Genomic DNA, 26,405 nt, shown 5'->3' with positions numbered 1-26,405 from the left:
TTGACTTCTCACATTCCTCATCATACCACTCCTTTCGCTTATCTCTGTTTTCCTGAACCAGCTCTGAGTCCATTGTTTGCCGTATCGCTTTTTCCATTTTTCCCAATGTATCTCTGGGCTCTCCTCCTCCTCAACAGTTATCGCTCTTATTGCTTCTTTCATTCCTCTTTGAAATTCCTCTCGTTGCTTTTCATCAGTGCTGATTCTAGTTACGTTATGCTTTTTATCCCTTTCTACTTGATTATAGATAGTTGTTGATATCCTCTGTTTGGACTTAAACAACACCATATAGTGCTCTGAATGAGCATCTGACGCTCTCATCACCCTAACATCCCTTATATCTGTACCATGCCTTCTTTGAATAAGCACATGATCTATCTGATTGACTGTGGTTCCATCCGGTGACGTCTAAGTTCCTTTATGTATATCCTTATGTGGGAAAGTAGTGCCACTTATGGTGAGATTTTTGCTTACCGCAAAATCAACCAGCCTTGTTCCGTTGTCATTGCATTCTTCGTGTAAACTATACTTTCCCACATTTGGCCGATACACGGTTTCCCTTCCAACCTTAGCATTCATATCTCCTAGAATCACTTTCACATCATTTTCAGCAATTGTATCATATGTGCGTTCCAGCTGTTCATAAAAGGAATCTTTAACCTTATCAGTCGTTTCTTCTGTTGGAGCATGAGCACAGATCAATGTCATATTGAAGAATTTCATGTTAACTCTCAATGTGCATATCCTGCCATTAATCGGTTCAAAGTTCAATATCGCCGCCTTATATGCTCTGTGTACAAGGAAACCTGTTCCAAAATTAGCTGTCCCACTACTACTACTACTACAAAACATTGTGTAGTCCCCCGAATCAATCGTGCATGTTTCCTTCCACCTAATCTCCTGCAAAGCTGCTATTCCTATCTTGTATTTCCTCAGTTGATCTTTCACATTCCTGAAAGCTCCTGCTCTATTTAAACTCAGTACATTCCATGTAGCCATTCTTACATTAGTCCGTGTCCACTGCTTAGTCGTCATCATTGAGACTGTCCGGTTTCTACTTGTGCTCGACATTGTCGTGACTACTTACTTTTTACATGGCCGAGAAGTTACCCCTGCGCACAACCAACAGGGGGTCTGCCCCTTCACAGCCTGTTGGGTGGTTGCCTTTTCTGTCGGGGATGTTCCCTTAGCCTTTGAGGATCCTTCCTCTTCCTACAAGGCAGTAGGTTGCTACTGTTAACCTCAGTTGCCAGGTGCCCCTTCCGCCAGTTCCACCGTACCTTCGCCTTCACTGCCGTTGAGGTCTTTACCGTAACCCTGGTTAGGGCCCCCTTGCATGGTACTATCGCCCAAGGTATTTTAAAGAGGTGTTACTAATATATCACTCGCCAATTGGTTCTGACTTGTGACAGGCAGAGCATGGCTTCCTCAACAGAGGTCCAGGTTGGTTGGGTTGTCCAGCTTCATGACTAAATGGTTAGCAAGCTGGTCTTTCTGGTGAGGTAATGGATTTTGACCTTAAATTCAACTTGACATTTGAGCGCTGCCTTTTGGCGGAGGCTTAGTAAACAGCCAATCATAGGCAGTCGATCACTCCGATAGAGCGCGTTAGACTCTAGTTTCGGTTACCAGTGTTGTCGATCTATTGTTTACTAAAACTACGTGCTATCAACTGTGAATTATATTGTGCTCAGCTCTTTTCGCGGTCTTTTTGCAATTATACTACCTGATTCGTATAAACTCATCTTGAATATTACTGGGTGATACATGTTTTTCATTAACCGTCATAGAAATATCACTTTCCTACTCAAAACGCCATTGGAACGACCGAACTCACATTTTCCTTTATAAAATGAAAAACATAGTCACCTGCACCAATTTTTGAAACCACAGTGGAGAAGAACTGTCACTTCCTGGAATCTGGTCACCCTAGTAACTTCAAGACGTATATGGACTTTTCCCCCTTCACCTAGTATGAAGAGTAGTTGCCTGTCCGGCTCCATGGCTAAATGGTTAGCGTGCTGGACTTTGGTCACAGGGGTCCCGGGGTCGATTCCCGGTAGGGTCGGGAATTTTAACCATCATTGGTTAATTTCTCTGGCACGGGGGCTGGGTGTACGTGTTGTCTTCATCATTTCATCCTCATCACGACGCGCAGGTCGCCTACGGGAGTTAAATCAGAAGACCTGCACCTGGTGAGCCGAACCCGTTCCGGGATCTCCCGGCACTAAAAGCCATACGCCATTTCATTTTTCAGAAGAGACTAACGGATTTTTTCCAAAGGTATTAACCGAGGTATGTTTCTTGTTTCACTACTGTATGTACTGTATCCTTTCTTCTAAAAAGTTACTACCATAATAAGTGTTATAATTAAAGTGATGCCGTAAAATAGAGTTTCTTTGTATATGTTTAAATACTGTTAAAAATAATGTATTCAGTACAAGCCCGTGTATATGATTAAATTATGCGCTATACATGCTCCAAAACTGTATTCTCTATATCTCGAATGTTCGTAACTTGAAGTAAAATTTAGCTCCCGAGGTGATTCGGGATATTGAGGTTCCACTGTATTACGGAAAACTCACTACCTCCCGAATGCAACCTGGTAGCTACGTAACCGAAACCGCGGAGCCGCTTGCTGTGTATCACGAAGTGTATTTTAAATTCAGGTAGTCAATGAATTTGGAAAAGATGTGTTGACAACCACTGGACGTGTTTTATTTTGCACATTGTGCAATGTTAAAGTTAGTGTGGAAAGGAAGTTTGTTGAACAACACATTAAACGAAAAGATATCCGGAAGCTGTAACGAGTGCGAAGAACAAGAGTTCCGAGGTTCTTCAGCGGGCAAAGTACTACATCCAGCAAATCATTACATCCATATTCATAAACACTCCCAAGTAAATAACGAGATTAATTGTTTCTGTAAAAACAAGAGATGAGCATTGAACACAATAGTTGTAAGACATTTGTTACACATTCAACAGAAAAATGTAATCAATAAAACACAGGTTGTTCAAAACCTTATATTACGAATAGTGTACCAGAGAGAAAGATTATACCCAAGTAATCAATTATATGCTGAAGCAAATATATTTAATGTAAAGCAGTTTTGTCCTTGAAAAATACAAATACATCAACAAAAATATAATTGAGAATATTAAACACGAATATTCAACACGCAGTAAGATGTACCACCGTTGTATGTTATACAAACCCAAAGATAGCATAACAAAACGCAATTCCTTGTACTTCATTCCAAAATTATTTAATGTCCTTTCAGGTTCTTTACAAACTACTACATTAAGCCAGAAAATGAGTCTGAAGTGTCTTATATCCTTTATAATGGATAATACAACTGTTATTGGAGAAATAACTAAATGAAAATATCACGTAATCATATTCAGTTTATATTCGATGCTCCACCATGTGGTGTCGATCATAGGGCTACCAATCATTCCACACTCGTACTTCAGGCAACATTGTTAAATATATGTCTTCTTTATAATAAACATTCAAAATTACTACACATAAGGTATTTTACTGATATCCTGACTAGACTGTTACGGTTGGTGTGATTTTGTTATGTATAATAATAATTATTATAACACTGTAACTATTTTACAAATTAGTGAAACAAAACAAATAATAATTACCTTTGTTGACTTCAAAAAGGCTTATGATTCAATAGACGAACAGACTCTATTCAACATACTTGAGGAATTTAAAATCAACAGAAAAACAAGGGAGTTGATCAAACAAACTCTGACAGGCACAACAGAGAAAGTTATATTTTAGGAGAAATTTCAGAGCCACTCGAAATTACAACAGGGGTCAGACAAGGCGATGGATTATGACCACTACTATTCAATCTAGTTCTGGAAAAAGTGGTTCGAGAATGGAAAAATTAAACTAAAGGGATCAATATTGGTAGACTTCGCAAAAACAAAATTCACCTTGATTGCCTCGCCTTTGCAGATGACTTGGCAATCCTCTCCAACAACAAACAAGAAGCACTCCAGTCCGTAGAAAACTTTCATGAAATAGCGGCAAGAACAGGTCTGCAAATTTCATATGAAAAGACAAAGTATATAGAAGGTACAAGATTAGGATTTAACAACCATACTCTAAGCACTAGATGTGGCAAAATCTCTCAAGCAGATAAATTAAAATACCTAGGCGATATTAAACAACCGAACGGGATAAATCAGCAAGCAAACAAAGAAAGAATTACAAAATTACAAAAAGCATACACAATTGTGGGGAGCAGATACAACAAAAAATCTATATCCCAAGACGTAAAATGAAATGAAATGGCGTATGGCTTTTAGTGCCGGTAGTCTCCGAGGACATGTTCGGCTCGCCATGTGCAGGTCTTTCGATTTGACACCCGTAGGTGACCTGCGCGTCGTGATGAGGATGAAATGATGAAGACGACACATACACCCAGCCCCAGTGCCAGTGAAATTAACCAATGATGGTTAAAATTCCCGACCCTGCCGGGAATTGAACCCGGGACCCCTGTGACCAAAGGCCAGCACGCTAACCATTTAGCCATGGAGCCGGACACGTAAAATTAATACACAACACAGTTGTCAAACCAGAAGCCCTTTATGCATCACAAACTCTGATAATTGGTGGCAGATCACGAAGGAGAATACATCGAAAAACAAGATAGGAAACTTCTCAGGAAAATTCTAGGACCTAAATACGAAAATGGTATTTGGGTGAAGAGGAAATCACAGGAAATCTATCAAGTAACAGAAAAAAATCACAGACACCATTAGAAAAAGATCAAAAGTCTATGGTCACCTGATCAGGATGGATAACAATAGACTAAGAAAGAAGATACTAAATCTCGCTGTGTCTCTCAAAAATCACAACAACTGGCTTACAGAAATACACTGACTGACAGAGCAAATGCAACACCAAGAAGGAGTGGTTCGAAAGGGATGAAAGTTGGGGAAAAAACAGAGACTGCACGGACGAATAATTGATGTTTATTTCAAACCGATATGCAGATTACACAATGCGCACGGCATCGACTCAGTAGGATGTAGGACCACCGCGAACGGCGATGCACGCAGAAACACGTCGAGGTACAGAGTCAATAAGAGTGCGGATGGTGTCCTGAGGGATGGTTCTCCATTCTCTGTCAACCATTTGCCACAGTTGGTCGTCCGTACGAGGCTGGGGCAGAGTTTGCAAACGGCGTCCAATGAGATCCCACACGTGTTCGATTGGTGAGAGATCCGGAGAGTAGGCTGGCCACGGAAGCATCTGTACACCTCGTAGAGCCAGTTGGGAGATGCGAACAGTGTGTGGGCGGGCATTATCCTGCTGAAACAGAGCATTGGGCAGCCCCTGAAGGTACGGGAGTGCCACCGGCCGCAGCACATGCTGCACGTAGCGGTGGGCTTTTAACGTGCCTTGAATACGCACTAGAGGTGACGTGGAATCATACGCAATAGCGCCCCAAACCATGATGCCGCGCTGTCTAGCGGTAGGGCGCTCCACAGTTACTGCCGGATTTGACCTTTCTCCACGCCGACGCCACACTCGTCTGCGGTGACTATCACTGACAGAACAGAAGCGTGACTCATCGGAGAACACGACGTTCCGCCATTCCCTCATCCAAGTCGCTCTAGCCCGGCACCATGCCAGGCGTGCACGTCTATGCTGTGGAGTCAATGGTAGTCTTCTGAGCGGACGCCGGGAGTGCAGGCCTCCTTCAACCAATCGACGGGAAATTGTTCTGGTCGATATTGGAACAGCCAGGGTGTCTTGCACATGCTGAAGAATGGCGGTTGACGAGGCGTGCGGGGCTGCCACCGCTTGGCGGCGGATGCGCCGATCCTCGCGTGCTGACGTCACTCGGGCTGCGCCTGGACCCCTCGCACGTGCCACATGTCCCTGCGCCAACCATCTTCGCCACAGGCGCTGCACCGTGGACACATCCCTATGGGTATCGGCTGCGATTTGACGAAGCGACCAACCTGCCCTTCTCAGCCCGATCACCATACCCCTCGTAAAGTCGTCTGTCTGCTGGAAATGCCTCCGTTGACGGCGGCCTGGCATTCTTAGCTATACACGTGTCCTGTGGCACACGACGACACGTTCTACAATGACTGTCGGCTGAGAAATCGCGGTACGAAGTGGGCCATTCGCCAACGCCGTGTCCCATTTATCGTTCGCTACGTGCGCAGCACAGCGGCGCATTTCACATCATGAGCATACCTCAGTGACGTCAGTCTACCCTGCAATTGGCATAAAGTTCTGACCACTCCTTCTTGGTGTTGCATTTGCTCTGTCAGTCAGTGTAAACAAAGACCTTCAGAAAATTGGTGTAAATGAAGAAATCTTGCAAGACAGAAAAAATATTCAGAAATCTCATAAACAAACCCTAATTTGCTGATCAACCTAAAAGACAAGCTGCAGGATGGACGGAAGAACGCAAAAAGAACCACAGCGATAGGATGAAGAGATTTTGGGAAGACAATTAGAAACGTTGTGCTAAATACGTTCACACACGCTCCTTAGTTGGGCGTAATGAATCAAAATAACAATAATAATAATAATAATAATAATAATAATAATAATAATATAGTTAATGTGTGAAGGAGATTTACAAATGTAATTTATTTTAACTATTAATACGGCGATAATAATACTACTGTAATATATGTAAGAGTTACTTACAAGATTTTAAAAAAAGTATTTATGTTATTAGAAGAGTTATGAATATAAGAAACAGAGTCCTGTAAATATTTAAAGAACATGAGTGAATAAATACTAAATAAATAAAATGATAAATTCATTTGGTCAAATATTTTAAAGTAATTTTTTACTTATTTATAGCACTTTTCCTTATTTGTAAGGGCAGTTTATTTGTGATTTTCAGTGAGTTTTAGAGCAACAACACCCGCCCCCTAATCGTTATAGTTCACAGTATACATAATGAAGGACAGGCTCGGGACTGTTTCTGTCTTCAGCTCCTCGATTCAGAGCATTTGATATAAGTAGCGGCGACTGCCCCCATCGCCTCCCCCACTTTGTGGAGAAAAATGCATTTTTATTCCATTTCAGCCGCCTGATTTCTTTTAGTTTCGACAGACTGGAAAACCTAAGAGTTACTAAAAATCGCCTGAAACTATTAAAAAAGCAATTTGAACAATGTTTATTGTTTTTACAGCCGAATTCTTCCTTTAATTTCTTGAATACATACATACATACATACATTATCATTATAGACTGTTATGGCTTTCAGCGTTCAGTCTGCAAGCCTCGGAGAATTTACTAAACGTCGCCACAATCCTCGATTTGCAACTAGTGTTGTGGCCTCATTTAGTTCTATACCTCTTATCTTTAAATCGTTATAAACAGAGTCTAACCATCGTCGTCTTGGTCTCCCTCTACTTCTCTTACCCTCCATAACAGAGTCCATTATTCTCCTAGGTAACCTATCCTCCTCCATTCGCCTCACAGGACCCCACCACCGAAGCCGGTTTATGCGTACAGCTTCATCCATCGAGTTCATTCCTAAATTAGCCTTTATCTCCTCATTCAGAGTTCCCTCCTGCCATTGTTCCCACCTGTTTGTACCAGCAATCATTCTTGCTACTTTCATGTCTGTTACTTCTAACTTATGAATAAGATATCCTGAGTCCACCCAGCTTTCGCTTTTGCTCCCATAAAGCAAAGTTGGTCTGAAAACAGACCGATGTAAAGATAGTTTCGTCTGGGAGCTGACTTCCTTCTTACAGAATACTGCTGATCGCAACTGCGAGCTCACTGCATTAGCTTTACTACACCTTGATTCAATATCACTTACTATATTACCATCCTGGGAAAACACACAACCTAAATACTTCTAGCTTTGTATCACCAATCTGACATTCAATTCTGTTGGATTTCTTACCTACTGACATCAATTTAGTCTTCGAGAGGCTAATTTTCATACCATACTCATTGCACCTATTTTCAAGTTCCAAGATGTTACACTGCAGGCTTTCGGCACAGTCTGCCATTAAGACCAAGTCGTCAGCATAGGCCAGGCTGTTTACTACATTTCCACCTAACTGAATCCCTCCCTGCCATTTTATACCTTTCAGCATATGAACCATGTAAACTACAAACAGCAAAGGTGAAAGATTACAGCCTTGTCTAACTCCTGTAAGTACCCTGAACCAAGAACTCATTCTACCATCAATTCTCACTGAAGCCCAATTGTCAACATAAATGCCTTTGATTGATTTTAATAATCTACCTTTAATTCCATAGTCCCCCAGTATAGCGAACATCTTTTCCCTCGGTACCCTGTCATATGCTTTCTCTAGATCTACGAAACATAAACACAACTGCCTATTCCTCTCGTAGCATTTTTCAATTACCTGGCACATACTGAAAATCTGATCCTGACAGCCTCTCTGTGCTTTACAATGGCGACCACACTGGTTTTCATCCAACTTCCTCTCAACGACTGATCGCACCCTCCCTTCCAAGATGCCCGTGAATACTTTGCCTGGTATACTAATCAATGAGATACCTCTTTTGTCCAATCTGAAGGTACCTTACCAACACTCCACGCTAATTTGACTACTCTATGAAGCCATTTCATCCCTGCCTTCCCACTATACTTCACCATTTCAGGTCTAATTTCATCTATTCCTGCTGCCTTATGACAATGGAGTTTTTTTACTATCCTTTCCACTTCCTCAAGCATAATTTCACCAACATCATTTTCCTCCTCCCCATGAGCTTGACTGTTTGCAACACCACCATGATGATTTCCTTTTACATTGAGAAGATGTTCAAAATATTCCCTCCACCTCTCCAGTGATTCCCTGGGATCTGTTATGAGTTCACCTGAATTACTCAAAACACTGTTCATTTCCTTTTTCCCTCCCTTCCTAAGATTCTTTATTACTGTCCAGAAAGGTTTCCCTGCTGCTTGACCTAGCCTTTCCAGGTTATTACCAAAATCTTCCCATGACTTCTTTTTGGATTCAACAACTATTTGTTTCGCTCTGTTTCTTTCATCTACGTACAAATCCCTGTCTGCCTCGGCCCTTGTTTGGAGCCATTTCTGATAAGCCTTCTTTTTACGTTTACAGGCTGCTCTCACTTCATCATTCCACCACGATGTTCGCCTTTTCCCATCTTTACACATAGTTCTTCCTAGGCATTCCCTTGCTGTTTCTACTACAGCATCCCTGTATGCCACCCATTCACTTTCTATATCCTGAACCTGCTTACAGTCTACTGTTCGAAACTTCTCACTAATCATATCCATGTACTTGTGTCTAATTTCCTCGTCCTGGAGATTTTCTACCCTTATTCGTTTGCAGACAGATTTCACTTTCTCTACCCTAGGCCTAGAGATACTTAGTTCACTACAGATCAGATAATGGTCTGTATCATCGAAAAATCCCCGAAAAACTCGTACATTCCTAAAAGATTTCCTGAATTCAAAGTCTGTTAAGATATAGTCTATTATGGATCTGGTACCCCTAGCCTCCCATGTGTAGCGGTGAATAGCCTTATGCTTGAAGAATGTATTCGTAACAGCTAAACCCATACTAGCACAGAAGTCCAGCAAACGCTTCCCATTCCCATTAGCTTCCATATCTTCCCCACATTTACCAATCACCCTTTCGTATCCTTCAGTTCTATTCCCAACTCTCGCATTGAAATCGCCTATTAGCACTATTCTATCCTTGCTGTTGACCCTGACCACGATGTCACTCAATGCTTCATAAAACTTGTCAACTTCTTCCTCATCTGCACCTCACATGGTGAATACACGGACACAATTCTTGTCCTAATTCCTCCCACTGAGAAATCTACCCACATCATTCGCTCACTTACGTGCCTAACAGAAACTATGTTGCGTGCAATGGTATTCCTGATAAAGAGCCCTACCCCAGACTCTGCCCTTCCCTTTCTAACACCCTTCAAGTACACTTTATAATCTCTTATCTCTTCCTCATTATCTCCCCTTACCCGAATATCACTTACTCCTAGCACATCCAGATGCATCCTCTTTGCTGACTCAGCAAGTTCTACCTTCTTTCTTCCATAAGCCCCATTAATATTGATAGCTCCCCATCGAATTCCATTTCGTTCGCCAAGTTGTTTCCAAGGAGTCCCTCGCCTGTCAAATGGGAGTGGGACTCCATTACTCCCATAGGTCCTAGGCTTGCTTAAAGTGTTCTGAGCTCGGTAAATTCATGAAGCAGGATGCTGACCTACTTGCACATAGTCCAAGTGATGATCTCTCCTCTAACGGGTTATGGACCACCGGTGAATTGTGTAGTCCTAGCCGCCTGAGTACAAGGAGGGCCACGACTCAGAATATGTCCGAGATGCCCACTCCCATTCCATAGCAACTGGTATCCCGACTCTCAGGACCACTTACTAGGCCACTCAGCCGGTGCCCATGGTTCACGAACTAGGACGTGACTACAGTAACCCACAAACATGAACCATCCACAAACATGAACCATAATTTTGAAAAATACTTAGACAGAAATATGCAAGAAATGTCGTCCGTAGCGGATAACCGATTCATACAGCGCAGCAGCGTGCAGTACGTGCTGAGAGGAAGGTATACGTAGGTCAAGGTCACTGAGGAATAACTGACCCGCTTGCCGCGCGCATTCGTCAGTCTGGTAGTCACACTCAGTAAAAGTGTCTGTGTGTGCAGTTCTATATGTGTCTGTTCTTTGTTAGTATGTAGTCAAATACTAAAGGACATTTTAATTGTATAATCACGCCGAATTTCTATTTAATTGTAATACATGTGTAATTATTGTTCCTTTGGCAGGGGCGACCATACCTTATGTGCTGAAATGCTGCAGCATATTGTCTATTTGAAAAATAAATTACTTTAAAAATATTATCTACAATCAAATACAGTGCATTAAAAAAAGACGTCAGCCAAAGAATAGGAAATCATTCAACTCCCCTCACAACCAGGTAACTAACTTGTGCGCTCCACGCCGGGTGCTGCGCAAATCAGAGCTCAGCGAGAATTTCTAAGCTTTTTTGCCAGAAAGCAGGAACTCTGCCTTTTGCGCATGCGTACCCAGCTTTTCCGATGTACTGTGGAAACAACAGCCAAGAAATCACTTCACAGCGAGTCTTCGACCTCAGAGAGGCGCAGCACTGGTCACACTTGCATTTCCACAATGAGAACGTGGCAGGTGGCACCCTCTTGACTCAGCTGTAGTATTTAAGAGGGGATCGCTCAAAGCTATTTGCTTTACGTCGCACCGGCACAGCTAGGTCTTATGACGACGATGGGCTAGGAAAGGCCTATGAATGGGAAGGAAGCGGCCGTGGCCCTTATTAAGATATACAGCCCCAGCATTTGCCTGGTGTGAAAATGGGAAACCACGGAAAACCATATTCAGAGCTGCCGACAGTGGGGTTCGAACCCACTATCTCCCGGATGCAGGCTCACAACTGTGCGCCCCTAACCGCACGGCCAACTCGCCCGGTTCGCTCAAAGCAAACGAAAAAAATACTGTAGAGGAAGCCATCAGCTGTTCCCGCCAGGTCTTTTAATCAGTGTTGCCAACTTATATTTTCAAGATCCGCTAAATACTACTAAAAATCCGCTAAAATTCCGCCAAGAAATCCGATCTCAAATAATGAGCAATAATAATAATAATAATAATAATAATAATAATAATAATAATAATAATAATAATAATAATAATACAAGTAAATGACTGCACTCACCTGATCTGTGAGTTTCACTCGGATTAACCCCCTGCTTGCGAGCCGGGGAGCTAAAACTTGTAGGCGTTTTAGTGCCTGATGCAAACGATGTAAATCCCCTACCTCAAGGGGCACACACAAAACAGGCCAGTTCATTAAACGGCCTTCCTTCATGGCATAAATATAAATGCTACTCTCTCACAATTTCATTATCTGTCGTCATTCGTCAACTAAGAGATAGGCTAATTATCCTTTCCCCACTCGTTACAAATTTATGGTACCATGATCCCATAACATCAAATCCAAAAAACACGTTTTCCTCATGTCACTGCTTGAAATACGGAATAGCTCGGAGACAGACTGGAGTACAAATTTTAAAACAACGTAAAATTGATAAAACACTAAATTCCGCTATAATAAATCTAGAATTCCGCCAAAAAATCCGCTGTCCGCTAAATGATATTTTTCTCCGCCGACAGTCTTCTAATTCCGCCAAATTTAGCGGGAAATCCGCTTTTAATACGTCCAACTTGCCTATTCCACAGCTACGTTTGTAAATTGATGAACTATAAAAATTGTACCTTTTGTGTTATCAAAATAAGGACATGATATTGTTATTTTATTTAATTACAAAATATCGTGTTTATAAATTTCACTATAACAACATAACATGTAATTTTGCATTACAACGTTGCTGGTTTTATTTCATTGATGTTGGTAACATTGAAGAGATCTGTTTTTGCGCGCTCTGTGAATGTTTTGTAATTGCAGGTGTTATTGTCTGTTTAATTAATTTTGTATGAGAAATGTGTATATGTGTTAGGGTTGTTTGCATGTTTGTTCAGTATTAAAAATTCAGTGGAGAGCCTCTTAAAAACCGCATAAGTTTCTAAATATTTTTATTTTTAGAGGGGGGATGGGTTACAGCACTCAACTGATTTTCTGCACCAGCCGCCACTGCCCTTTGGTGAAAGTCTTCTTGTATAGCCCTAAATTTGGTAGACTCAACCTTTACGTCGCTGTACAGATTCATTCAGACAGCATTAAAAATACTTACCATTAGTAGCTATTTTTACCTAATTTTTATATCCTCCTTCCCCCCCCCCCCCCACTCCTCAATTCTAACACCCAATCGCCACTACTGCTTGATACGAGGTAAGACACTCGCTGTGACGAGTCGTAGTTGTTTGGGTCTTTGTTTTTCCCCTTAACTTTGACATTTCTTAGGTTATTTCCAAGGAGGAAAAATGAAAGCATGTTAACTGGTAAAGCATAAGTGTGTGTGGTAAGAAATATGTTAAGATAATGTGCATCCTAGAATGTAATTGCGTCACCTTCATTTCCCATTCACCTGACAAACTTATGACTCTTCGTCCTTCTTCCTGGTGTTTGCCCCTACCGTCTCGCGTCGACACTAATGTGGATAAGTCCAGTTTTTAGGCCGGATGTCGTCCCTATTGCGTGTAGCCCGCTTGGTGGCCATGATAGTGAAGGCGTCAAGTCTTCAAGGTCTGACACCGCGCTTAGCCACTTCACGTCCTTGTTGGCGGAAAGACATTCACCCTCAGAAGGGTGGCCGGCAACGTAGGTAGGAGAAGTGGTGGAATACAATGTCTAATCGCTAGACTGCGTGCCAAAATACTGCGTTCCATTTCAAGCCTCCCCTCAGTGTTCATATTGTTACGTGCCAGCCCTGTGGTAGCCCCTTACGGTACTTCTTGGAAGGGACTAGTGAGTCAGCCGGTCTGGAGGGCATGGCCGGCATTTCCGTGTATTGTACTCGTCGGCGGGCTCAGTTTCTTGGAGAGACAACGAGAATATTCCGTCTCTGGCCACATCGCGAATATTCTGGTTCACATCACCCGAGCTGTAAGGACGGAGCTTAGCAACGGACATTCAGTCCGTATTGGGCCCCGTGGTGGAGCCAGTGTTGGTGTTGGAGTCAGTCTTTGACTCTGTGGTGCAACCAGTGTGAGACTCAGTGTGGCTAGACTGAGGGCGACAGAGGTGTTGGTGTCGCTAGTGTCCCATCTGTTCTATGAAAAGTGAGCTTAGATTTTATCTGAGGCTGCAGAAGATACCCAGAAGTTGCTGAATAGTATGGACGAAGTCTTGGGTAAGGAGTACAAGATGAAAATAAGCAAGTCCAAAACAAAAGTAATGGAGTGCAATCGAACAAAAGCAGGTGATGCACGCAATATTAGATCAGGAAGTAGATTAATATTGTTACTTGGGTAGTTAAATAACTAACGATGGCAGAAGTAAGGAGGACATAAAATGCAGATTAGCACAAGCAAGGAAGAGCTTTCTTAAGAAAAGAAATTTGCTCACTTCAAACATTTATACAGGAATTAGAAATATGTTTCTGAAGACTTTCATCTGGAGCGTGGCATTGTATGGAAGTGAAACATGGGCGATAACTACAGTACCGGTAACTCAGAAAGAAAGAGAATAGAAGCTTTTGAAATTGGTGTTACAGAAGAATGCGGAAGGTGAGATGGATAGATCGAATCACGAATGAAGAGATACTGAATCGAATTGGTGAGAAGAGATCGATTTGGCTAAATTTGATGAGGAGAAGAGATAGGATGATAGGACACATCTTAAACTACCCAGGACTTGATCAGTTGGTTTTTAAAGGAAGTGTAGGCGGTAAGAACGGTAGGGGTAGACAAGGTATGAATATGACAAGCAGATTAGAGCAGATGTAGGATGCAATAGTTACGTAGAAATGAAAAGGTTAGCACAGGATAGGGTGGCATGGAATGGAAGCTGCATCAACTCAGTCTTTGGACTGATGACTCAAACAACAACTTATATTTTACATCATTTTTTGTATTTTTCTTTCTATTTTTCTCTATTGTACATATCTCTCTCGATTTCTACTTTATGTTTTACCTTGACTTTTTATATTTATTCTATTTTGTAAATTATGTGTTGCTTTCACGTGTTACTCAGTTTACACACGGCTTTACTTATACCAGGGGCTGCCTGGCCGAGGCGGTAAAGGCATGCTCGGTTTGCCCGGGAGGACGTGGGTTCGAATCCCCGTCAGGAGCCGTAAAATTTAAGAAATGAGATATCCACTTCCGGAGGTGCATATGGCCCTGAGGTTCACTCAGCCTACACCAAAAAATCAGTACCAGGTTAATTCCTGGGGGCAAAGGCGGCCGGGCGTAGAGCTAACCACTCTACCCCATCAAGTGCCGAGGTTACGAATGGTGGAAGCCTTTATCTCCCCCCTCCCCCCCCCCCCTCTTCCAAGGGCCTTCATGGCCTGTACGAAGATGACTTCGCTTTGGGTTTTTTGTTTACTTGTACCATAAGCTAATAATTAAAGTATCAAGCTCTTTAGGCTTTTTCAATCGTGATAATCTCAGCGTTTCGCCCCACTATGGCAGGGGACCCACTTACCATTTTCTTAAAAATCAGGAGCTTGAAAGGTGAGGTGGTGTATGGTGAGTTCGATCCCGCATGTGTCTTGTGTATGTTTCTCCGATGTATGACCCCCATTTACATACACAACCTGTTTATCACATCTCTCCTTTTCTAAGCATGAAAATCTCATTTGTTATGCAAGACGAAGTCATGTTCTGTTTTTTTTCCCCAGGAGGATCGTGTCACCATTTTGGTTTATTCTGTTGGATACTTCCAGTTTCTTAAAATTATTAAGAGAGTTATCGACTGTTTCAAGATTTGGAACGTCCACACGCGGGAAACTTTCTTGAGGCCGTCTCTGAACTTGACGAGCTGAGTGAGTTAACACATAGGTCTATGAATCGTACACAAAGACGCGTAGTACCGTACCGTTGAGATCGCACGAGCCATAGGAACAAAACATTCAGAGAGTTCGGAACCACGGTTACTAGACTAGACGGTAGGGGTCATCAGTTGGGTGCGCAGTAGCAAGCCACGCCTCCTGACGTCACACGGTTCCCATGTTCGCTAAACGAAGCAGAGCGCCATTAGTCTAGTGATGGTGTTTACCTTGTCAACAGTGTAAGGGTTTAATTTTTCCGTGCTGTGCTGTGCCATGGTGTGTTGTGCTGTCGCCGGTTGCTCTAACCACGATAGATATAAGAAGGATTTAGACATTAAATGTCATCGTTTTCCAAAGAACAGTGACATTAAATTAAAGTGGATTAATGCCTGTAAACGGGCTGACTCGGTTACTATTGAGAGTGCTCTGTACACTTCGACAACTGGGACTACATAAGGGACTTGAAGGGTGAGTTGTTAAACCTTCCAATTAGACGTGATTTAAGGCCTGAAGAAGTACCACATTTAAATTTGCCACCGAGCAGTACTGATTTAGCGAGTCAGTCCTGTAATGATGGTGAAATAAGGGCACAAAAGCGAAATCATCGTAAGGAGATACGGCAAATTTTACAACCGCATGCGCCAACTGAAGCAGAAAATATTAATAATGCAATCTTGAGGAAGGAATTAGATGACTAAAGCAAACATCAGTGTTTCTGTAATGAGAAAATTGGTGTGAAGTGACTGCAGAATTGGAGTTATTTAGACTAGAAAATTGTGACTTAAAACAGCAAAATATGGATATTCAGGTCCGTCTTAGTGCAGCTAATAAAATTAAAAAATAATGTTCAAGTTTTTGAGGGTACTTTTTCTAAAAGTCAACAGCAAGCTTTAGTAAAAGGCAGATGCTCAAACTGGTCATCTGAGAAGATTGTTAAGGCTGTAACTTTACGTTCTATATCATATAAAGCATAAACAAAGGCACATGAATTCTTACAAGAGGTGTAAACGAACTCCTAATGAAAAAATGAGAAGTGTGAAAAGAAATTAAGGAAGTTGTTGGATAGACTGATTTAAAAGTAATGTAAAACAACCAAATAACATCTAGATGTAAATATTTTGTGTGGTACCTATATATAATGTAAATTTATGTATAGCCTATAGTTTTACCACCATAATAATAATTATTAGGACCGGGCGAGTTGGCCGTGCGGTTAGGGGCGCGCGGCTGTGAGCTTGCATCTGGGAGATAGTGGGTTCGAATCCCACTGTCGGCAGCCCTGAAGATGGTTTTCCGTGGTTTCCCATGTTCACACCAGGCAAATGCTGGGGTTGTACCTTAATTACGACCACGGCCGCTTACTTCCAACTCCTAGGCCTTTCCTATCCCATCGTCGCCATAGGACCTATCTGTGTCGGTGCGACGTAAAGCCACTGGCAATAATAATTAGGTGTTTTTAAATATTTAACTTTTGATCGCATTTTCTGACTATGAGGGTTTTCTCCGTAACACAGGTCTATATGGCCTAAGCCTGTGGAAGCCTCTTTCTCCCCCTTCCCCCACCAAAAAGAGTGACCCCTGATATGGTGGAAGAGGTTGACGTTTCTTCAGGGGCTTTTTACCAACATTCCACCGGCAAATACACATTTATAAATAATTACTTATACATAAATATAATATTAGGTGTTTACAATACTACTTAACACCAACAATCCGCCAAAACAACGGTAAAAAGCATCCCGTGCGATTGGTCATGTTTTTTTAAATTTAGTAACTAGTTTTAGAAATAAATGTATGTATAAAATTGTTCTAAAATCACTGGATGGATAGAAAATACGAAAACCGAACCGTAAATACTTTATTTGCGAGGCGAAAGATAATTTAGTACTGAAAAAGCTACTGGAATAGTTCGTTAAGCACAGTGTTTTTATATTACTTGTAATGATCTAAAAAATACTCAAATAAATTACAACATAATTATCTACACATAACAACTGGCAATTATATTATCAAAATTGAAAAATATTAAGCAAGTGGTTAAATAAAAACAAGCAAATCAATAACAGAAACGCACAATTACAATGGGTCGCGTTCACTGCAAGCCCGGCAGTGGAGACCAGATGACGTCATCAGCCAAAGACAGCTTGCGCGTGACCCCTACCGTCTAGTCTAGTAACCGTGTTCGGAACAGCTGAAATACGACTGGACGTCGGACACGTGTATAACAGCTAGCTGGGATGCGAGCGCGCACAAAACAAAGGCCAGAGTCAGGCAACAAAACATCAGGGGCGGACGTAGCTGCAGCACTTCAGCACATTGTCTGTTTGAAAAATAAATTACTTTAAAAAAATTACCTACAATCAAATACTGTGTATTGAAAAAGACGCCGGCCAAAGAATAGGCAATCAATCAACTCCTCTCACAACCAGGTAACTAGTCGTGCGCTGTACGCCGGGTGCCGTGCAGAACATAGCTCAGCGAGAATTTCTAAGCCTTTTGCCAGAAAGCAAGAACTCTGCCTTTTGCGCATGCGTGCCCAACTTTTCCGATGTGCTGTGGAAACAACAGCCAAGACATCACTTCACAACGAGTCTTCGTTCGACCAGAGAGAGGCAGCATAGGTCACACTTGCATTTCGACCGAAATGAGAACGTGGTATTTAAGAGGGGATCGCTCAAAGCAAACGGGAAAACAAAATACTGTAGAGGAAGCCATCAGCTGTTCCTGCCAGGTCTTTTAATACTCCCAACTTACCTATTCCATAGCCATGTTTGTACATCGATGAACTATAACAATAAATTGTACTCTTTATATTGTCAAAATAAGGACATGATATTACAATTTTGTTTAATTACAAAATGTCTAGTTTATAAATTTCACTATAACAACATAACATAAATAATTTTGCATTACGACGTTGCTGGTTTTATTTCAATGAATTTGGTAACATCGAGAAGTTCTGTTATTGCGCGCACACACCAAGTGTTTCCGAGTTCGTGAATGTTTTAATTGCATGTGTTATTGTTAGAGCCCTGCACGGATGCGGATATCCGTGGATTCTTGGCGGGTACAAACTGTATGGCAGTGTGGATAATTTTGCTGATAATTTCTAAATAATGGCGTTTATTGATTTTCACTCAGGTATACTCTTGTTTTCATTTGTGGTTACGTGACCCTTGTCACTGGTATGGGAGAATAATGACATATAAAGAGCCTTGAGACCATAAAGCCGAAAATCAGACCTAAGCCTAGCTGGCTCCTCAATTAATGGAAGTAATGAACAAAGGTCATACGTCGGTAGTTGTCGCAAGAGGTAGTCCTTCATGAACCTGTGACTGTAGGGGTTCTGGTGCCAGGTATCAGGCCTATTGTATTATCTCAACAGATCTATCCGTTTCAATATCTTGGGTGTAATATCCAAACCAAACCAAATCAAACCCCATGGCACTACAGCCCTTGAAGGGCCTTGGCCTACCAAGCGACCGCTGCTCAGCCCGAAGGCCTGCAGATTGCGAGGTGTCGTGTGGTCAGCACGACGAATCATCTCGGCCGTTATTCTTGGCTTTCTTGACCGGGGCCGCTATCTCACCGTCAGATAGCTCCGCAATTCTAATCACGTAGGCTGAGTGGACCTCGAACCAGCCCTAAGGTCCAGGTAAAAATCCCTGACCTGGCCGGGAATCGAACCCGGAGCCTCCGGGTATGGGTGTAATATACTGTAGTTAAATATTTACAAAATCCGCGGATAACCATTCGCGGATGCGGATGCGGGTTAGGTTGAAGGAAGTGCGGATGCGGATATTATTTTTTATATCCGCGCAGGGCTCTAGTTATTGTGTGTTTAATTACCTATAGTTTTGTATGAGGAATGTGTACATGTGTTGGGGTTATTTGCATGTTTGTTCAGTATGGAAAACTCAGTGGAGAGCCTCTTGAAAACCGCATATGTTTGCAAATATTTTTATTTATTGTAGGAGGGATGGATTACAGCACACAACTGATTTTCTGCACCAGCCGCTACTGCAAAACATGTGATGGCATAGCTCGCCATTCCCTTCCCACGCGCGGTGAACGAGCAGGGAGCGGATAAACATAGCACTTGCCGGAGTAAAGCATTTCTGATCAGTACAGTTCGGATTTTTAGGCAATAATAGTTTCGAATGCAAACTAATTTTGTTATTAGCAAATGTCGTTGTTACTCTTCATCCTTTACCAAGAGTACAATTTACTATTTTTTTTTCTAGTTGTTTTACGTCGCACCGACAGAGATAGGTCTTACGGCGACGATGGGACAGGAAAGTGCTAGGAGTGGGAAGGAAGCGGCCGTGTCCTTAATTAAGGTACAGCCCCAGCATTTGCCTGGTGTGAAAATGGAAAACCACGGAAAACCATTTTCAGGGCTGCCGACAGTGGGGTTCGAACCTACTATCTCCCGAATACTGGATACTGGCCGCACTTAAGCGACTGCAGCTATCGAGCTCGGTACTAAATTTCTAGATTTAAAAATAGATAAAATGCTTGACTGGAACGAGCAAGTTAAAACCACATGCAATTGGAGTGCTTCACAGACAAAGATATAAATTAAACTATAAGTTTTTAATATCTATTGATCATGCTCTGACATACATGATTCATGTTTGGGGATGTTGCAATAAGGAACTCTTTGAGAAAGTTGCCATTTTACAACAACAACAACAAAAAATATTACGGATTATTTTTATAAGAAATACAGACTTCTATCACTCCACATGTTACGTGATAGAGCTCCAGCTATGATGGTATATAAAATTAAGCACAATTTGGTTCATACAAACACTATCTGTACCATCAATTCTGGCATACACTCATATAACACTTGAGGAGTAGGGAGAGTCCATAGAGAATTTGTAAAAACTAGTAAGTATGGTTGTAACTCCTTATGGCACTACTCTGTGAAGGTGTACAATGCTCTCCCTAAACATATGTATACAACATGCAACAACAATTTCAAAATTTAAACAAAAAATAAATAACCAATGGACAAAAGAAAATGAGCAGTAAATCTTACAATCCAAGTAATGTACAGTAGTTTTATATATTTGTAACGGTTTCCTGTTCTCTTAAGACCGTAACGTATTTAGAAACAATGTATTATTGTATTGTAAATATTTTGTAAACTCTACCAATATGGTTGTAGTGCACCGTTAAGAGCCTCGGCTCAGGTGCCCTTTCTTGAGTAAATAAAAAAAAGTCCGCTCTCTATTGATGATTCTGTACGAAATATTAAATAACAGTCAGTTCATTGATTTTTCCTAATTTTTTGTTTTATATTGCAGGAAGGGTGAGATACTTACGTCACGAAACTGCACACATCCGGCCTCCCCCAGTTCGGCCACCGATGGGTACGCGGCCTCGGGTTGTATGAAGAGCTGGCACAGGGCCATCTCCTCGCTTCGGAACATCGCCCCCATGTCGACACCTGAAGAACAGAACACACATATTATTAATACTAGGATGGAACTAGTGAATGGGTTTTTGCAGATTACGTACTAATGTCAGTGATGAAAAGACCAATTAAATATGAAAATGTCTCCAATGCACGGAAAAGCACAGAATGATGGATATGTTTGGGGACTTCGAAAACGAGAGAGCGAGTACATATTCTTTGGTTGTTCCCCTCTTAGTAGCCTTATGGAGGTACAGATAAAGCATTCTTTCGCCCCACCCACACGGGAGATAGAGTTCCGATACATCGAAAGAAATAAGTAACACCGGGATCTACGTCCAACAACATCGCAGCTTATACACCTCAAAACATTCCCATGTCATATCACAAGATAGCACCATCTATCAAGATCTACGTCCAACAATATGGCAGCTGATCCAGCACACAACTTTCCCATGCCATGCCACAAGATAGAACCACCTTTGAAGATCTATGTCCAGCAGTATGGCAGCTGATACAGCTCACAACATTCCCATGTTATGTTACAAGATAGCACACCCTATCAAGATTTACGTTCAACAATATGGCAGCTGATACCGCTCGAAACATTCCCATGTCATGTCACAAGGTAGCACCACCTATCAAGATATACGTCCAGCAATATGGCAGCTGATACAGCTCAAAACATTCCCATGTCACGTCACAAGATAGCACCACCTATCAAGATTTACGTCCAATAATATGGCAGCTGATCCAGCACAAAACATTCCCATGCCATGTCACAAGATAGCACTACCTATCAAGATCTACGTCCAGCAATATGGCAGCTGATACAGCACACAACATCCCCATGTCATGTCACAAGATAGCACCACCTATCATGATCTACGTCCAAACATATGGCAGCTTATCTAGCACACAACATTCCCATGCCATGTCACAAGATAGTCCCACCTATCATGATCTACATCCAATAAAATGGTCGCTGATTTAGCACACAATTTTATGGCCATAAATATCCGCAAGATACGTATTATGTCAACCGTGACGAAACCGTGTGTAAGGGGCTTTGCTGTGACCTAGACGAAACGCTAGTCAAAGACAGTGGAAACTATATTCCATGTTAAGAAAACAGTATTGTTCTTATGACAACAGGGTTGCCATATCGAACGGCTCTGCTCAACAGCATCACGGGAAAATGGCAGCAGGTATACAGTCGAACCTCGATATCTCGAACCTCCATTTCTCGAATTTTCAGTATCCCGAAGTACCTTAAATTTCCCGACCGTTTGTCCTATTCTTCACATGTATTTATTTCTCTTTTACTCGAAATTCGGTTACAGAAATTTTCGATTTCTCGAAGCAAACATTTCCTCTTTTGAAGCAAAAAATAGTCTGTAACTCGTATTTTGTGCAACATTAACTGTGCAATACGGCATTTGTGATTTGTGAGGAACAGTTAACAAGTAAAGAAAGGTTTACAGTGATGCAGGGAGCTAATATGACGGGAACCGAAAAAATCGGCGAAGCCTTGCTGTTTCTCGGCTGTGAATTAATTATCGGTCACGTACGAAAGCAACCCACGAAGTCGCGGATGACAAGTTCCATTTACGAATCTCGGCTGCGTGGTATTGACGAGAAGTTTCAACGTGAAGGGAGGAAAGAGTAAGAGTAAAAAGTTACAGTAATAAGTGTTATAATTAAAGTGATGCCGTAAAATAGTTTGTATATTTTTAAGTACTGTTAAAATAATGAAATACAGTTAACACGTAAAGAAAGGGTTACAATGATGTCGGGAGCTATAGTCCTCTCCGTGTAAGGACGTACCCTAAGGGTGCAACCTTACCCTTTCTCCCCTGTAATATTAAGATATTGATTTATGGTTACTTTTCTTGCTGTTGGGTCTTTTTCAGTGTCGGTAACCATACAGTTTAGGGACCCTACTTGCCGATACGACGTCTTACATTTACCGTTAATCTGGCACGTTGGCAACGTTCAATCACTGCTCTAGCGTGAAGTGCGTGTTGCCACCGCATCGCCGTTAAAGTCACTAGTGATACATTTGCGAGAATATTTAAAGCATATTTTCTTTTTCTGTAGGATTGTAAATCTATTTGGCTAATACCAGGTAAGTAGGATTGTGGCATGTTCGGATAATGCATTTAATAACATAGTTTGTGTGAAATGATGAAAGTGCTCAAATACGTCAGTCTCAAGTCTAGATCTACCGGTACATGAAATAACTCTTGCGGGACGAAATTTTGGCAGTAGAACTTATAACATTATTATTTTCAAATCCGCAGTGAACTTGAAAGCTGACCTAAATTCCGTTCACGGAGCTTGGCACATTAGTATTCCTATATGTTTCCTGATAAGCTTGAAGATATAACCAGCCTGCAGGCTGAAAATATGCCCAATAATCTCTCCCCTTACTGGTTACCGGTATTGAAGAGAGAAGGAAATATTCGCGCAAAAGAAAGGGAAGTCATTGGATGTCTGGAACTTTCGAAAATCACACTGCAAAGACTTATTAAATAAATTGCATCGTTTAACACGCCCCTCTTTTCAAGAATATGGTTATAGTACGCCTACTGTATATCAAAATAAAGACAGATAATTTAAGTGAGAAAGTGTGTTTATTTCCTTAATTCCTCATTGAGGAGATATTCATAATTATCTTGATTTATTTCATCTTATCTTTTATCATTTACTAGGGTAGGGAAACATTCATTATCGGTGTTTACATAGAGGTTAGTTTGTTATGGTTATGTCTGATGATTTTAATATGTAACCAGGCAGGTTGGCAGCAGTGATCAGCCATTACAAAAAAAGATAAAAGAAGAGCATCGGGCAGCGATATTTACTTTCTGGGGTATTTCCTTACGTGGCAATTACTATAATATAACGGAAACCGAAGAACTAAAAGTTCTAGTGATCGGAAAACGTGGAAGCCTCCCTGTTTCTTCGGGTGTGAATTAATTACCGGTCACGTACGCAAGCAACCCCCGAAGTCGCAGATGACAAGTTCCATTTACGAATCTCGGCTGCGTGGTATTGACGAGAAGTTTCAACGTGAAGGGAGGAAAGGTTAACAGTAACAAACAAAAGACACTAACGGATTTTTTCCAACGGTGTTAACGGAGGTATGTTTCTTGTTTCACTACTGTATCCTGTCTTCTAAAATGTTACTATAATAATGGTTGTATTTAAAGTGATACCGTAAAATATAGTTTGTTTGTATATTTTAAAATACTGTTAAAAATAATGTATTCAGTATAAGCCCGTAGATAAATATCATTCAATTTGGTGCTATAGGCTCCGTGCACTGATGGGAGAAATGCATCGCTGCGCTGCGAATGGCGAACATTGCCGTATCACCGTGTGCTGCCATGGCCGACTAAATAATAACAGTGGGATTTCAGAGTGTTTCATCCAGCCACAATTGGCCACATTATTCCAAACTTGCAGAAAGTGGTCATGTAATAAATTTACAAGAAAAACAGTTCGCAGGAAATAGCAACAGAGCAATAACTGCAAATGTGGTCAGAAAGAAACATTGGTTCATTAGATATCCTACCATTTCACGATAGAGGCAACATAGTAATTTATGTATTAGTAGTGGTGATAACGAGATTAGTCTTCATATACACATTCAACAATGCTGTCTTTAGAAAAATATCCTTGGTCTATTTCGAATACGATATTATGTTAGCGTAGGTTAATGCTGCTAGGGAGGTCGATTAATTTTACATTTAAATTTATTCTAAACATAACCATGTTTCCTAAGAAAAAAGGTCTTGGTAACAATCATTATTTCATGAAGGTGAATAACTGTTTCCATGAAATGTAAACATATTTCAGCTGTTGTTTATGCATATTGCTCAGAACATGTCACCTCGCGTACTGATCGACCGTGTGAGTGGTCTCGACTCGCATCCCAAACGTAGGAAAAGAGAACTACAAGGGGAAGAAAGTAGAGGAACTTTTTCTGATAAAAAGGCTCAGGATTGATGTTCGACCTATTGAAATTTCTGATATTGAAACCGCATGTACACTATCAAAAATTATGCATGAGAAGAAAAGTTCAGAATCACTTAAAGTTGCCAATAAGTGATTATTTATATTGTGTGTCTGTATTTATAATATGATCAAGTCCACCTCTGTAACATACCGGTTGGCACTACTAGCTGTCTTCTTCGGGGGCCCGGGCTTGAATCCTGACACCGCCAGAAACTTAAGATTGGCATGAGGGTTGGTATGTGATTAAAAGGGTGCATGCAGCTCATTGCCATTAGGGGTGTGCTTAAAATGAAATGCACCACCTTGGGACGAGGACATGAATTTACGGATGTAAAATGCGGTATTTCTGTGAACTATTAATATTGCGTAATGGAGGCCTATTTGTGTAATTATATTTGTCTACTGCCTTTCCAAATCCATTTCGTTAGGTTGTAACGGAATGCTATATAATTTCACACTTTGGTCTGTAGTACAGTACGGTATATTATTACTATTATTATTATTATTATTATTATTATTATTATTAGTAGTAGTAGTAGTAGTAGTATACTGGCTATAATTAAGACTATGGCAATACAATACAATGCGTATCTATTATGATGTGTGTGCTCTAAAAGAGATGGCCTAATGCAACTTGCTTTGCAGATATAACATTGCTATAATATTTTTTTAATTGTTAACCTACAGTATTTGTAATATTGTTAAAATACATGTTGTAAAGAGATATTTTGTAGCCTATTAGTTAAAATGCATAAATCCCGAATTACTTCTTGCGATTTACTGCTATGATCCACCGTCTTTTCAAATGCATTTCATTAGGTCGTGAATAAAACCTTTTTATCACAGTATCTATTAATGCAGCCAAACACAAGCATATAGTTCTGCCCTGAAGTTCTGACATTAAAAAATAATCATCTGAAGACAGCATTGTAAAATGATTCTTCTTCTTCTGATTCTCTTTCTTAATTTATCTATTGGTTCCGCTTTCGCGTTATGCCCAGCCACTAGTTGTTTTATCGAGTAAAGCCTAAACTATGAAGGATGGTATATTAATTGTAAAGAGGGGGGGATGGTGAGATAAGAAATTAGCTGAAAAAACATTCGCAGGTATCATATACTTTGTCAGAAACAAAACAAAACTAAACTTGGCATAGAGAATGTACTCTTCACGTCAGTGTGATCCATCACGGCGGCTATCTATATCACAAACATGACCGGATCAACATACAGGGAATGTGGTTTTAGATTCTAACTCGCTTTCGCTCGTTGGGGGCTGCGCCCCCAAACCCCCAATTCCTCTATATTTCAAGTGCTCACATGGAAAACTACTGTGACGAAAAGGTACTTCGTTACGAAGAACGGATTCGCCACCAGACGGCGCATATATTCGCGTACATATTTGGTCCTCTAATATTTCCTCGTACCGTATATTCACGATTTATAGACGAGGTAGCGTTAAACGTTCCGACGTGGTGAAA

The 26,405-nt window shown here is 41.2% G+C and overlaps 1 protein-coding gene across 6 annotated transcripts in view; it reads right to left on the bottom strand.

Moving 5' to 3' along the window:
* Nucleotides 1-26,405, bottom strand: part of LOC136857520 (V-type proton ATPase 116 kDa subunit a 1) — a 581,303-nt gene that overhangs the window by 119,440 nt on the left and 435,458 nt on the right. For all 6 annotated transcript variants that reach the window (XM_067136242.2, XM_067136245.2, XM_067136244.2 and 3 more), the window contains one exon: nt 20,816-20,940. In XM_067136242.2, coding sequence (XP_066992343.2) covers nt 20,816-20,932 — 117 coding nt within the window. In that variant the 5' untranslated portion in view covers nt 20,933-20,940. The remainder of the gene's footprint in view (nt 1-20,815; nt 20,941-26,405) is intronic.

Source organism: Anabrus simplex, chromosome 1 (genome assembly GCF_040414725.1).
Source record: "Anabrus simplex isolate iqAnaSimp1 chromosome 1, ASM4041472v1, whole genome shotgun sequence".
NCBI classification, from domain to species: domain Eukaryota; kingdom Metazoa; phylum Arthropoda; class Insecta; order Orthoptera; family Tettigoniidae; genus Anabrus; species Anabrus simplex.
Note: the sequence above shows the minus strand (reverse complement) of the source record. Positions and strands in the feature narration are given on the sequence as shown.